This window comes from Ovis canadensis, chromosome 14 (assembly GCF_042477335.2).
Source record: "Ovis canadensis isolate MfBH-ARS-UI-01 breed Bighorn chromosome 14, ARS-UI_OviCan_v2, whole genome shotgun sequence".
NCBI lineage: Eukaryota > Metazoa > Chordata > Mammalia > Artiodactyla > Bovidae > Ovis > Ovis canadensis.
This window is the reverse complement of record NC_091258.1, coordinates 73,795,666-73,809,715: the sequence shown is the minus strand read 5'-3', so window position 1 is coordinate 73,809,715 and position 14,050 is coordinate 73,795,666. Positions and strand designations below refer to the sequence as shown.

Genomic DNA, 14,050 nt, shown 5'->3' with positions numbered 1-14,050 from the left:
AAGTAGAAAAGGAAAGATATAAGCATCTGAATGCAGAGTTCCAAAGAATAGCAAGAAGAGATAAGAAAGCCTTCTTCAGTGATTAATGCAAAGAAATAGAGGAAAACAACAGAATGGGGAAAACTAGAGATCTCTTCAAGAAAATTAGAGATACAAAGGCAACATTTCATGCAAAGATGAGCTCGATAAAGGACAGAAATTGTCTGGACCTAACAGAAGCAGAAGATATTAAGAAGAGGTGGAAAGAATACACAGAAGAACTCTACAAAAAAGATCTTCACGACCCAGATAATCACGATGGTGTGATCACTCATCTAGAGCCAGACATCCTGGAATGTGAAGTCACGTGGGCCTTAGAAAGCATCACTACGAACAAAGCTAGTGGATGTGATGGAATTCCAGTTGAGCTGTTTCAAATCCTGAAAGATGATGTGGTGAAAGTGCTGCACTCAATATGTCAGCAAATTTGGAAAACTCAGCAGTGGCCAGCACTTCCCTGGTGGCTCAGAGATTAAAGCATCTGCCTCCAATGTGGGAGACCCGGGTTCGATCCCTGGGTCAGGAAGATCCTCTGGAGAAGGAAATGGCAATCCAATCCAGTATTCTTGCCTGGAGAATCCCATGGATGGAGAAGCCTAGTAGGTTATAGTCCACGGGGTCGCAAAGAGTCAGACACGACTGAGCAACTTCACCTTCACCTTACCAGCAGTGGCCACAGGACTGGAAAAGGTCAGTTTTCATTCCAATCCCAAAGAAAGGCAATGCCAAAGAATGCTCAAACTACCACACAGTTGCACTCATCTCACATGCTACTAAAGTAATGCTCAAAATTCTCTGAGCCATGCTTCAGCAATACGTGAACCATGAAATCCCTGATGTTCAAGCTGGTTTTAGAAAAGGCAGAGGAACCAGAGATCAAATTGCCAACATCCCCTGGATCACGGAAAAAGCAAGACAGTTCCAGAAAAACATCTATTTCTGCTTTATCGACTATGCCAAAGCCTTTGACTGTGTGGATCACAAGAAACTGTGGAAAATTCTGAAAGAGATGGGAATACCAGACCACCTAACCTGCATCTTGAGAAATCTGTATGCAGGTCAGGAAGCAACAGTTAGAACTGGATATGGAACAACAGACTGGTTCCAAATAGGAAAAGGAATACATCAAGGCTGTATATTGTCACCTTGCTTATTTAACTTATATGTAGAGTACATCATGAGAAATGCTAGGCTGGAAGAAGCACAAGCTGGAATCAAGATTGCTGGGAGAAATATCAATAACCTCAGATATGCAGATGACACCACCCTTATGGCAGAAAGTGAAGAGGAACTAAAAAGCCTCTTGATGAAAGTGAATGTGGAGGGTGAAAAAGTTGGCTTGAAGCTCAACATTCAGAGAACAAAGATCATGGCATCCGGTCCCATCACTTCATGAGAAATAGATGGGGAAAGAGTGGAAACAGTGTCAGACTTTATTTTGGGGGGCTCCAAAATCACTGCAGATGGTGACTGCAACCAGGAAATTAAAAGACGCTTACTCTTTGGAAGAAAAGTTATGACCAACCTAGATAGCATATTCAAAAGCACAGACATTACTTTGCCGACTAAGGTCCGTCTAGTCAAGGCTATGGTTTTTCCTGTGGTCATGTATGGATGTGAGAGTTGGAGTGTGAAGAAGGCTGAGCACCGAAGAATTGAAGCTTTTGAACTGTGGTGTTGGAGAAGACTCTTGAAGGTCCCTTGCACTGCAAGGAGATCCAACTAGTCCATTCCGAAGGAGATCAGCCCTGGGATTTCTTTGGAAGGAATGATGCTGAAGCTGAAACTCCAGTACTTTGGCCACCTCATGCGAAGAGTTGACTCATTGGAAAAGACTCTGATGCTAGGAGGGATTGGGGGCAGGAGGAGAAGGGGACAACAGAGGATGAGATGACTGGATGGCATCATTCACTCAATGGACATGAGTCTGAGCGAACTCCGGGATTTGGTGATGGACAGGGAGGCCTGGCGTGTTGTGATTCATGGGGTCGCAAAGAGTCGGACATGACTGAGTGACTGAACTGAATTGAATGTATGTATTGGGACAGATGCTAACTCCTGACTCGAAAACTTGAATTTTGGAGAAGATGCTACTTTTCGAGATGAATGGCTTGAACATAAAACAAGGGCAAGAGGGAACATGAAATAGCCCTCCTTCCTATTAGGAGCCAAGCAGTTCCTATAACAGAGCTACTTTTTCAGATGTATTCTTGAAGGACTCAAGCGAGTGTGTGCTAAGACTGACATATGCTAAGTTGTTTGACATAGAATAAGGAGAGAAAGAACAGGGAGACATAGAACAGGGAGATAGAGAAAGTCCTGGTAAATTCCTAGATAGACTAATGAGAGGCTCTCCACAAATTTACTGATGTTGATCTCGAAATTACAGATGGGGAAATGATCTTAAAAGATAGGTTTCTCAGTAGGCTCCAGATATCTGCCGTAATTTATGAAATCAGGGTATGGACCAAATCAGTGTTTAGATAATCTGTTGCAACTGGCTCAGACGGTATATTATGGTAGAGAATACGAGGAGGAAAATAGGAGGGAAAAAAGAACCAGGCAAAAGATTGAAGCCCCAACAATGGCTGTTAGACCTGCTCTGAAATAGCCTGAGAAAAATGTCCAGAGGGACCCAAGTGAAAGGGGATGAGCTTGTTATTACTGTGGGAAGGAAGGGCATCTCAAGCAGAATTGCCCCCAGCTCCATGTCCAGTCTGCAAGGGACCACACTGGAAAAGAGAGTGCCCTCCAAGGTTTAGGTTCCAGGGGTCGGACTCTCAAGACAACTGGGACCAAAGGTGCCTGGGGGTCCCCACACAAGCTCCCAACCTATTAACACCTGAAGAACCTCAGGTATTAATACCTGGAGGGCCAATCAGTCAATTTTCTTTCGGACACCAGGGCAACTTTCTGCTCCTTAAAGCCCCTGGTCTGCTCCTCCTGATCTACTACAGTAATGGGGCTGTCTGGATGAGCCAAATCTGTTTCAATCATTGATTTGAAGAATGCTTTCTAGAGTTAAAGCTATCTTAGATCATCCTCTCCCTATGACTTTAAGACAATTGAGAGGATTCCTGGGCATTACAGGCTACTGCCACATTTGGATTCCAGGTTATGGGGACTTATCCATCCTTTATGTAAACTTATAACTGGGACTCAGCAGGCCCAAACCAACAAGCTGGTTTGGTCCCTAAAGACTCAAAAGGCTTTTAAGTCTCTTTAAACTGCTCTCTTGCAGGCTGTCACTTTGAGCTTGCCCACAGGATCAGAGTTTGTTACTGGAAAAAAAAAAAACAAAAAACAGGCTATGGCCACATGGTTTAGCAGTAATTGTTACTATTGTTTTGCTAATGCATAAAGCTCAAAAGTTTATAAATGGGTGAAATTTTACTGTACTGACTTCTGATGTAAGTGGGATCTTAAACTCTAAAGTTCAGAGCAACAATGCTTCATCTTTAAAGCTGTTATAACTCAAGAGTTGTCAAAAATTCTAGGAATAGAATATCACTTACACTGTTCCTGGAGACCCCAATTTTCAGAAGCTGAAAAGGCTAATAGCATTATTAAGAGGCATCTGTGTAAGCTAACTCAGGAAACACAAGACAGTTGGTTTAAAGTTCTACCTGTAGCTTTAATGAGGACTTGAACTGCCACTAAGAAGGTATTCTTTCTATGACAGACTGTTTTTATGCACAGATCTTGAAGCTTTAAAATTAACTATGTGACTCAGCTTTTAGCTTTTCAACAGACATTATCAGGAGGTTAACTCCTGACTCAGCCTTTGAGTCAAACTAGCCACTGTTTGGGAGAAGGCAATGGCAACCCACTCCAGTACTCTTGCCTAAAAAATCTCATGGATGGAGGAGCCTGGTAGGCTGCAGTCCATGGGGTCGCGAAGAGTTGGACACAACTGAGCGACTTCGTTTCACTTTTCACTTTCATGCATTGGAGAAGGAAATGGCAACCCACTCCAGTGTTCTTGCCTGGAGAATCCCAGGGACGGGGGAGCCTGGTGGGCTACTGTCTCTGGGGTCGCACAGAGTCAGACAAGACTGAAGTGACTTAGTAGCAGTAGCAGAAGTGTTTATTAGACGCTGAGTCTGTGGTTCTTTTGTTCTAACCAGTAGGTGCTTGAGCCTTTCTCTTGTGTGTCACTGGGGTCTGGGAGACTTCAGCTTTTCTATGAACAAGAGACAGAAAAGAAAGACATATATTATATGGTATCACTTATCTGTGGAATCTAAACAAAGGGTACAAATGAACTTCTCTACAAAACAGGAATAGAGGTGCTTACATAAAAAACAACGTATGGTTATCAGGGCGTGAGAGGTGAAGGAATAAATTGGGAGATGTGGATTAACATACCTTTCACTTCATCTCACTACTATGCATAAAGTTAATAAGGAATGAGGACCTATATCGCACAGGGAATTCTACTAAATACTCTGTAATGAGCTATATGGAGAAAAAAAACCTTAAAAAGAATGGATATATGTATATGTATTCTGTTGTTCCCTTGCTCAGTGGTGTCCAGAGTTTGCGACCTGATGGACTGCAGCATCCCAGGCTTCCCTGTCCTTCCCCATCCCAGACTCCTGTCTCCTGGAGTTTGCTCAAATTCATGTCCATTTTGTCAGTGATGCTATCTAACCATCCTCTGTCACCCCCTTCTCCTCTTGCCATCAATCTTTCCAGATCATTGTCTTTTCCAATGAGTCTGATATTTGCATCAATTGGCCAAAGTATTGGAGCTTCAGCATCAGCATCAATCCTTCCAGTGAACATTCACGGTTGATTTACTTTAGGATTGACTGGTTGATCCCCTTGTTGTCCAAGGGACTCTCAAGATTCTTCTCTATCACCACAATCCAAAAGCATCAGTTCTTTGGTCAACTTTGTTTATGGACCGACTCTCACATCTGTACTTGCTACTGGAAAAACAACAGCTTTGACATTAGGGACCTTCGTTGGCAAAGTGATACCTTTGCTTTAAAATACACTGTCTACTTTTATGATACCTTTCCTCTCAAGGAGCAGGCCGTCTTTTCATTTCCTGACTGCAGCCACCTTCAGCAGTGAGGCCCCGGCCGTCGCCCCCCGGCCGCCTCATCCTCCCACTGTCCCTACGCAAGCCTGACTTCTCTCTGGCCCGGGCCCCTGGCCGCCGGGCTCCGCTCTGGCCGCATCCAGGCCGCTCCGCCTTTTCACTGCGCGTGCGCAGAACGTCACACACCCGGAAGCGGAGAGCTGCGAGCAGAGGTCTCAGCGCAAAGTGAGTTTCTCTTTTTCTAGTCAAGTCTTCCTCTCTCAGTTGTCTTTCCTCTGTACCGTGGGTTGAGGGTCCCTGCTGCATCTAAATCTCCGCTCCCGTCCCACCACCTCCCGTCCCACACAGATGTCCCTGTGTGGCGAAGAGGCGCCTCCATTTTGCTTTAAACTCGCTCTGAGGCGGATGCCTGCGTTTGAACCCTGAGACGCCTCATTTCGCAACTCTGCTGCTTAAAACCAATTTCTGATGTCAGTGACTCCTCTGCCCTTCCTGCACCGCGTGAAATTCTCTTGGGCGATGTGGGTTTATTCGCTCTGCGGTCCCCAGGCTCGCGCTCTCGCTCCCAGGAGGCCGCGCCGGCCCCCGCTCCCGGAGAGGCCCGGTTCTCTCCCTCGTCCTGGGATTCTGGAGAGCCCGCCGCGCTCCTGAGACTCCCAGCCGCTCAGTCGTCGCGTCTCATCTGGCCGGTAGTTCTGCCCCTCAGGCATTCGTTTCTTAGACCGTTTCCCCCGACCCCGTGTCGGGGGAGGTGCCTGGGCCAGTCACGTGACACCCATGGTTCTGTGTCCCAAATAAAACCTGCCAGAATTTGGCTCTTGCGGGAGGGGGCTTCTTAGTCAGTTGCCATCCCTGCAAATAGGTGGCCGGGGGGGTGGGGGTCAAGAGAAGCAGAGACGGCGACCTCGAGAGAAATAGAAAACTGAAAATATCATGAGGGAAAAGCGATGACAATGAAGAGGATTGGTGAGGAGACTTGCGAAGAGATAGCAACGTGAAAGAGCCTTGAAGGTAACGGTGGATAAATGAGAGAAATTTAGAGAAAAGCAGGATCTTCAGAAAGTTAAAGGTGAGCAACATATGGAGTTGGTGGTATTGAGTGTGAGTCTTTGCGACCCCTGTATCTCCCAGAGTCTGCTCAAATTCATGTCCAGGGATGCTGTGTAACGTATGACCCTCTGCCCGCTCCTTCTATATCCTTCAAGGGAGACGGGCTGTAAATCACGGGTCCTAAAGAGGGCGACAGGGGAGAGGCAGTTCACACAGAGAGCCGGAAAAGGGTTGGAACCTTGACCTACAGACAATATCCTGCTGGCAGAGAAAGGGGAGTACTAGTGAACAGAAACAGTGACAGACTTTATTTTCCTGGGCTCCAAAATCACTGTAGATGGTGACTGCAACTATGAAATTAAAAGATGCTTGCTCCTTGATAGAAAAACTATGACCAACCTAGACAGCGTATTAAAAAGCAGAGACATTACTTTGCCAACAAACGTCTATAGTCAAAGCTATGGTTTTTCCAATAGGTATGTGTGCATGTGAGAGCTGGACCATAAAGAAAGCTGAGCGCTGAAGAGCTGATGGTTTTGAACTGTGGTGTTGGAGAAGACTCTCCAGAGTCCCTTAGACTGCAAGGAGGCCAAACGGCTCAATCCTAATGGAAATGTGTCCTGAATATTCATTGGAAGGGCTGATGCTCAAGCTGAAGGTTCAATACTTTGGGCTTCTGATGAGAAGAACTGAGTCATTGGAAAAGACTGTTGCTGGATAAGATTGAAGATGGGAGGAGAAGGGGCCAGCATCACAGGCTGGATGGGCAGGAGTTTGAGCAAACTCCAGGAGTTGGTGATGGACAGGGAAGCCTGGCATGCTGCAGTCCATGGGATCCCAGAATCCGACTCAACTGAGCAACAGAACTGAGTGATTGATTGGAGGAGCTGAGAAAGAAAGTGAGCTGAAAGGAAGCATTGCACTTGGAGGTGCCAGAGAGTTGGGAGGAAGGGAGGGCAGATGTGGAGGAAGAAAGGCAGAAATACAGGGAGATTTTGAATTATCAGGGAGATTGGAGAGAAAGCATCTTTATGGGGAACAGATGGCAGAGAGAGGCCAGACCGGAGTCAGGGAAGAAGTAGAGAGGAGAGGCACAGCAGGAGAACCGAGGAGAAGACAAAGGGAGACAGAAAGAAGTAGGGAAACAGATAAACCAAATGAAGTGGAAACAAGTAGTGTGCAGGTGGTGGTGAGGACTAAATCCAGAAGAGTGCTGAATCAATTGAGTAAATAATTAAGTCATGATATATTGATTTTTAGCTTTATAATTAATAAATTTGAATCTTGCTCCTTTAAATTATACAGAGGAGGATGAGGATTGCAATACTTCTGTCTGTAAGGCTTGTGGTGGTTGTAATTATTTGTACTGAAAGATAACATCCATGTGCAGAGTCTGTTGAATTGGGGAGTAAGGCAGTGACTTGACTCAGAGAGGTGGGTCACCCTCTTCCCTTTTCCTGGTGTGGAGTAGAGGTTGTGGGAGAGAAGTGGTTAAAGAATTGACAGTCTTACTACATGGTACCTTTTCAGGGAACTTTAAACATGTTCTTAGTGATGGTTTTCCTTTTTTGGTTTCTCCTTTGTTTACAGTTAATTCTTTTTTAGCTTGGGATAAAGATTAGTTCATTTAAATATCTACTTTGTTGTAAACAATTATTCACATCTGAAAAGATTTGGTGGTCTCCTGAAGTTAGTTCATGTTATTTTTTTGTAAATATGTTGTCTTATCAATTGATTTTTATTTTCTTCCACTTTGCACCAGAGTTTTTCAATGAAAAAAATTTTAATAATCTGATTAACTTAGGTTTGTTTCACATTTATTTGAAGCCCATTTCCTGTCTTCTCTTTACATTATATGTTGGAAACATTTTTCTGGTAACTAGTAAATAGTTGTAAACTATTTTGATGAGTACTTAGTAAGGATGTCGGTGATCTTTTTTCTTGAATCAGGACCAGATTTAACCAGTTAGTATGATGGTCCATTTTCCTCTCATGTGGTCTGGTGACTAGTGAGCTATGAGTTAATCTGATGATGTTTACTCAGGTCCAGAAGCTGAGCAAAAGTGACTCCTGAAATGAGTGGCCAAATTGGGTGTGTGACTGTGTGTGGCAGTTTTTCTGGGAGGGAGTTCCCACTCGTTATTAGAATTTGAAATGAATCCCAGTTTTCCACAATGCAAAGGACAACTGTAGGATGGAGGTGGGCGTGTGGGCTCAGAGTCAGAGAGAATCATGAGCTGTTTTTTGTGAATAAAGGCTGATGTACAGGGAGGCCTCCCACCTCCACTGGCTTCCCCGTGTCCTCAGGGCAGCATCCTGACTCCTCAGGTGGCTCCACAGCCCTTTGTCATCCTCAGGTCACTGCCAGTGTCTCCAGCCTCATCCTGGGAGCGGACCCCGTTCTCATGGTCAGTCTGTCCTGGTCACATTCACTTAGTCCTTGGTCATAGACACCAAAACCTTCTGTCTCGGATCTTAGGTTTTTCTTCTACCTTTGGTCATTAAATTGTGACCGTGGCTCTCTCTTTCTGTTCCTTTGGCTCTAGGCTAGGGAGGTCGCCGTATCTCCTTCTGATATTCGCTGTCAAGTTAGCCATGTTTACTGCCTCTGTATCACCCTCATCAGACATGCCCTTCTCCTTTAATTATTTGGAGTGGCTCCTGTTTTCCCTTCATGGAGGGTGCACCGTGTTCCTGTTCCTCCCAAGGTGCTTTCAGCATTTCACTCTCGGGGTGAGGACTAGGACTGTGCGATGGGCACTAGGACTGTGGGCTGGGCACACACTTCTTATTCTAGCTCCACCTTACTGCAGCAGGAGTCAAAATAAAGCCTTCCCTGAATTTCTCCTTTGGTCTCTTAACTAATGCAGTTGATTAAAGAGCCCAGGTTCCAGGTCAGTAACATACACACAAGCGAACACACACATATATAATGACATATTGTGCACCCATAAAAATGACAATTTTTGTCACTTGGGACAATTGGATGAATAGAAAACATTGTGCTAAGTGAATTAAGACAGACAGGAAAAGACTGATTCTATATGTGCTTCCATTATGTGAAATGTGAGAAAGTGAAAATCACTAGTAGCAGACAGTGGGATGGTGGTTATCTGGGGGTGGGAGGCTGGGAAGATGGAGAGATGTTGGTCGAAAGGTACAGATTTGAGTTGTAAAATGAGTGCATTCTGGGGAGGTCTGTGTAGCATGCTGACTGTAGATAATCCTGTGTTACTGGAAATTTGACAGGAGAATAAATCGTCAGTGTTGTCACCACACACAAACCATGGGAATTTGGAGGTGATGGATGTGCTGGTTAGTGGTTTGTGATAAATATTTCAAAGTGTATACCTGTGTCATATGGTCACAACGTGCATGGAATGTATACACAACACCTTCTTGATAGGCTGTTCTCTGTCAGTAAAGCTGGTAAAGAAGAAAGTGGGATGTAGGCTGGACTTGAATCCTTGAGTGGTGTTCAACCCAGGCTTCACATGAGATCATGAGGCATTTTGCCCGGGCATGTTTTGTGCCCTTCGCCTATCAGACACAGTCCTCAGGTTCTCGTGTGGGGCCTCGCCCCAGGAATGTGCAAGGCCGCAGATGATTCCGATCTACATTGAGCCCAGGGCTCTTAGCCTCCCCTTCTGAGACTGAGATCAAGCCCTGGGGGAGGGGAGGGCACTCAGTTCTGAGTGGGGCTGGACCAGGGCCTGCTGTGTGACCTGAGGGGATTGTGGGGTTAGCGGAGGTGCCCCCTGCTGCTGTGTACTTGAGGCCTCACCAGGAGGGGAGTGTGATCCGAGGGAAAGTGTGGGAAAGTCCTGTGGACTCTTTGCAGGAGTTGACTGTCCTGAGTCCCTCCTGAGATAGTGGGTACAGAGGACTGTCTGTTTGTCATGGTGGGGGCTTCCCTGTGTGTGGGGTTGGGGCTCAGGAAGGGGGTGTGTTGACTCTAAGCATTAAACACCATGTTTTCCACCTTTTTGATATGCCTTGAAGATTCGTGTTACCTGAGGGTGAAGCCCAGAAGATGAGGAAGATGAAAGAAAACGTGTCAGGCCTGGCTCTTTCTCAGGTAAGGTCATATTCTCAGTTGATTCTCAATCTGTCCCTCCTGAAATACCTGTCTTTGGACTGGCTAATCTTCTCTGACTCTGAAGTGTCTTGTCTGACTCCTGAACATGCATACTCATCTGTGCCTTCTCTCAGGGCCAGTCGTCTCCACTTAGATCCCATCTCCCCATGACCTGGTGATCTGGCCCTTGTGAGGAGGCTCCCTTGGCCACCGTTCTGGGAAGGACTTCTCACCCACTGGTTGGAGACAGGGTCTCAGTGCTGTTGGGCAGCAGGGATTGCTTAGGGCCCATCTGGATGTGCTATCTGCTCTCTGTCAACCAGGGTAAAGAAGCTGCACGTAGATGTGAGGTACTAACATGCACAGTACATGCTGAAATCTGGAAAAGAGGCCAAGGAGAGGGAATCAGTCCTGACTTTTTATAGTACATTTAAAACTAAATTAGGACCTCCTTGAAATTTTAAGTGTTCGGGAGTGAAATGGAAAGTTCAGAAACAGACCTCAGGGCTAGAGAGTGTTTTTAAACCATGAGATATAGTTTGCTGATTATTCATTCTTCCTTTCTGGCCGCACGATGCAGCTTGCAGGGTCTTAGTTCCTTGAGGAAGCATTGAACCTGAAACCCTGTGGTGGAAGTGCGAGATCTTAAACCCTGGACCGATAGGGAATTCCTCCAACTTTCCTAATCTTGATGGCAATATTTGCTCATGGAATAAAAAGATAAACTTTGGATTTTGTTAATAACTACATATGTATCATTAGCAATAATATCATATTATTATATTTAAGTATACTTTGCTGCTATACTGGCTCTTCATTGCTTCAGGGGCTTTTATCTAGTTCTGGCGTGTGGTGGCTACTCTCTAGTTGTGGTGTATGGGCCCCTCATTATGGTGGCTTCTCTCATCTTGCAGCACACGCTCTAGAGCGCACTGGCTTCAGTAGTTTCACCTACTGGACTCTAGAGCTCTGGCTCAGAAATTGAGGCTCACGGGCTTATTTGCCCCTTGGCTTGTGGGATGTTACTGGTTCAGATACCAAACCCGGGTCTCTTGCACTGGGCAGTGGATTCTTTACCACTGAGCCACCATGGAAGCCCTTATATTATTTGTAAATACAAGTATTTTTATTCTGATTAGAATAAATCTTCTGTATATTATTTCCTGCTTGTTTTTCATTTTTTTGAAGTAGGATAAGATAATGTTGAGGATTTCCCTGGTGGTACAGTGGAATGTGCCTGCCAATGTACGGTGCACGGGTCCCATCCCATGTCCAGGAAGATGCCTTAGAGCAACTATGCCCATGTGCCACAACTACTGAGCGTGAGCTCTGGAGCCCGGGAGCCGTAACTACTGAAACCCACACAGTTTAGACCCTGTGCTCCAAAACATGAGAAGCCTGTGCACTGCAGCTGCAAATACAGAAAGCCTCCTCACAGCAACAAAGGCCCAGCAAAACCAAAATAATTAACTTTCAAAAAAGACATAGAATGTGGACAAATTACAGAAGTACAATTGATTCATTTTTAATGTCCCAAAGATGCGGAAATACACATGAATAAAAGAAAATGAGAGTATCATCCCAGAATGTGTCAAAAGGCATCACCTTGGAGTAGGAGATGGCCACTCACTCTAGTATTCTTGCCTGAAAATCCCATGAACAGAGGAGCATGGCAGGCTACCAAGAGGTTGCAAAGATCTGACACGAGTGAGCGACTAAGCAACAACAACCTCCACATACAGCAGAGTAAGCTCTGAAAAACAAATCTAAACCTCTGATTTACCTCCTGCAGATTCTTTGGTGACTTCCAGTTACTTTTGGAATAAAGCCCTAAATCCAAACACCTTGTAGAAAGCAGCCTCTACCTGGCATCACCCCTCTTTGTTCCCTGTGTCCCAGTTAGACTGGCTGACTTTCTGTTCACTAAATACCTTCCTGCCTCAGAGCCAGCATTCAGGCTGTTCTCTCTGCTTGCAACATTCTTCCATTTCCCACCTTGCCAATCCTAAGTGTTTCTTCCTTGTGGAGACCTTGTGTGATTTCTTGACGTACGTCAAGACTTTCTGATAAATCTTCTCTTAGCACTAGGCCTGTTTCAGAGCACAGGTTGCAATAGTAACTTTAAAATTATGGATGTAATTGGGTGGCTGGCTGCTAGACTGAAAGCTCCGTATTTTCACTGCTGTACTCCCAGTTTGGGGCCCACGTTGACACTCAGTAAATTTGAATTGAAAGAAAAAGTAGGTCTTCCTTGTTTCAACCAGTTGTGTTTTACATTTGCATGTGTGAGTGCATGAATCTGTAATTCCATGGTTTTATTACAGAACGTCATCTCATAAACATGTTTGTGCTTTGTAGCAGTTGAAATTGTATCTTGTGTTTTCCATTCCATTAAGTTTTTTCTACCTCATCATGTGAATGATGGAAACAGTAGTAAGAGTATTGACATTGTGTGGTTGGTGGGAGGAGCGGGTGACCCTGTACAGTGACCATTTATCCTATAGTCGTGTCTGACTCTTTGTGACCCAATGGGCCATACATAACCCTTCAGGCTCCTCTGTCCCTGGAATTCTCCAGGCAAGAATATGGGAATGGATTGCCATGCCCTCCTCCAGGGGGATCTTCCCCCCGGAGATATCAACACCATGTCCCCTGCATTTCAGGGGGATTCTTTACCCCTGAGCTTTAGGGCAACCCAGATACCTACATATGATACTGCATATTATAGTGCTCCCTGTGCATTCAGAAGGAGGTAGATAGTAAATTAATTTGTGAATATTTGTCTGTCCATCTATCATGTCTGTCTTTCCATGGCTGACAAAAGATCTGGGATTCTACACCTCCACTGCACTTCAGCTTTCTTGAACTTGTTTCAGGTATTCTCAGGGAACTCTCTCTGGATGCACTTTGCTGCTCTGGTACTTAACTCCTTGATTCCTTAGGTTCAGTCATCAGTCACAACCACCTGACCTCAGGTGCTGTTGTCTCATTTCTTAACTGTGATCTGAGCGAATTCTTAGAATGACAGAGTTTTCGCTCCAGTAAGGTGGACACAGATCTTTCTCTAACATACTGTCATGTTGATGATAAGTGCATCTGTGTAAAATCTTTAGAGTATTGCTTAGTGTGTAGGAAGTGCTGAAACACTGTCATCAGTGTGATGACATCGTAATCATCACAATGTGTGTTCTTTGAAAGCCGCTGTGGATTTTATCGTCTCTGAAGACACCAGTCTTGCTGTAACTCATCTAGATAGTGAATGTCCCTCTGTGTGTAGAGTGTAACACTTCTGCATACACGACTCACTGATTGGATTTTATTTGTATATTCTTCAGGTATTGTCTACACAAGTGACAAATTCATATTGATTGGAAGATGTCATAGTCTTATGAAACAAGAGGAAATTAGAGAGCCACAGTTTGTTCCAAATAGCTTTTAATGGATCTATCAGAATGTTACATTACCTGAATTGATCCTTACCCCTCTCACCTTTTCTCATTTCATGTGAAAATAAGAATCCTCCTGAGTGCCTGTTAGTGAAATGTGCTTTCATTTCAGACACAGTTGACCGTTGAGGATGTGGACATCAAGTTCACTCCAGAGGAGTGGGAATGCCTGGACCCTGCTCAGAGGGCCTTGTACTGGGATGTGATGGAGGAGACCTACAGGAACCTGCTGTCTGTGGGTGAGGATTGCTTCCCTGTGAAGTTGGAATTTGGTGTGGGGGTATCTCTGTATTTTCCCTCTGTGTCTCTTGGGAGCCCCTGTTTTGCTTGACTGAGTTCATAGCCTTGTTGATTCCGACTTGAAAAAACTTTGTGACTGGCATCAGG

The 14,050-nt window shown here is 45.0% G+C and overlaps 1 protein-coding gene across 1 annotated transcript in view; it reads left to right on the top strand.

The window, feature by feature from the left end:
• LOC138419616 (zinc finger protein 208-like) overlaps positions 1 to 14,050 on the top strand; it is a 51,912-nt gene that overhangs the window by 25,419 nt on the left and 12,443 nt on the right. Inside the window, exons 6-8 of the mRNA XM_069552465.1 lie at positions 5,106 to 5,314; positions 10,142 to 10,217; positions 13,776 to 13,902. Coding sequence (XP_069408566.1) covers positions 5,106 to 5,314; positions 10,142 to 10,217; positions 13,776 to 13,902 — 412 coding nt within the window. The remainder of the gene's footprint in view (positions 1 to 5,105; positions 5,315 to 10,141; positions 10,218 to 13,775; positions 13,903 to 14,050) is intronic.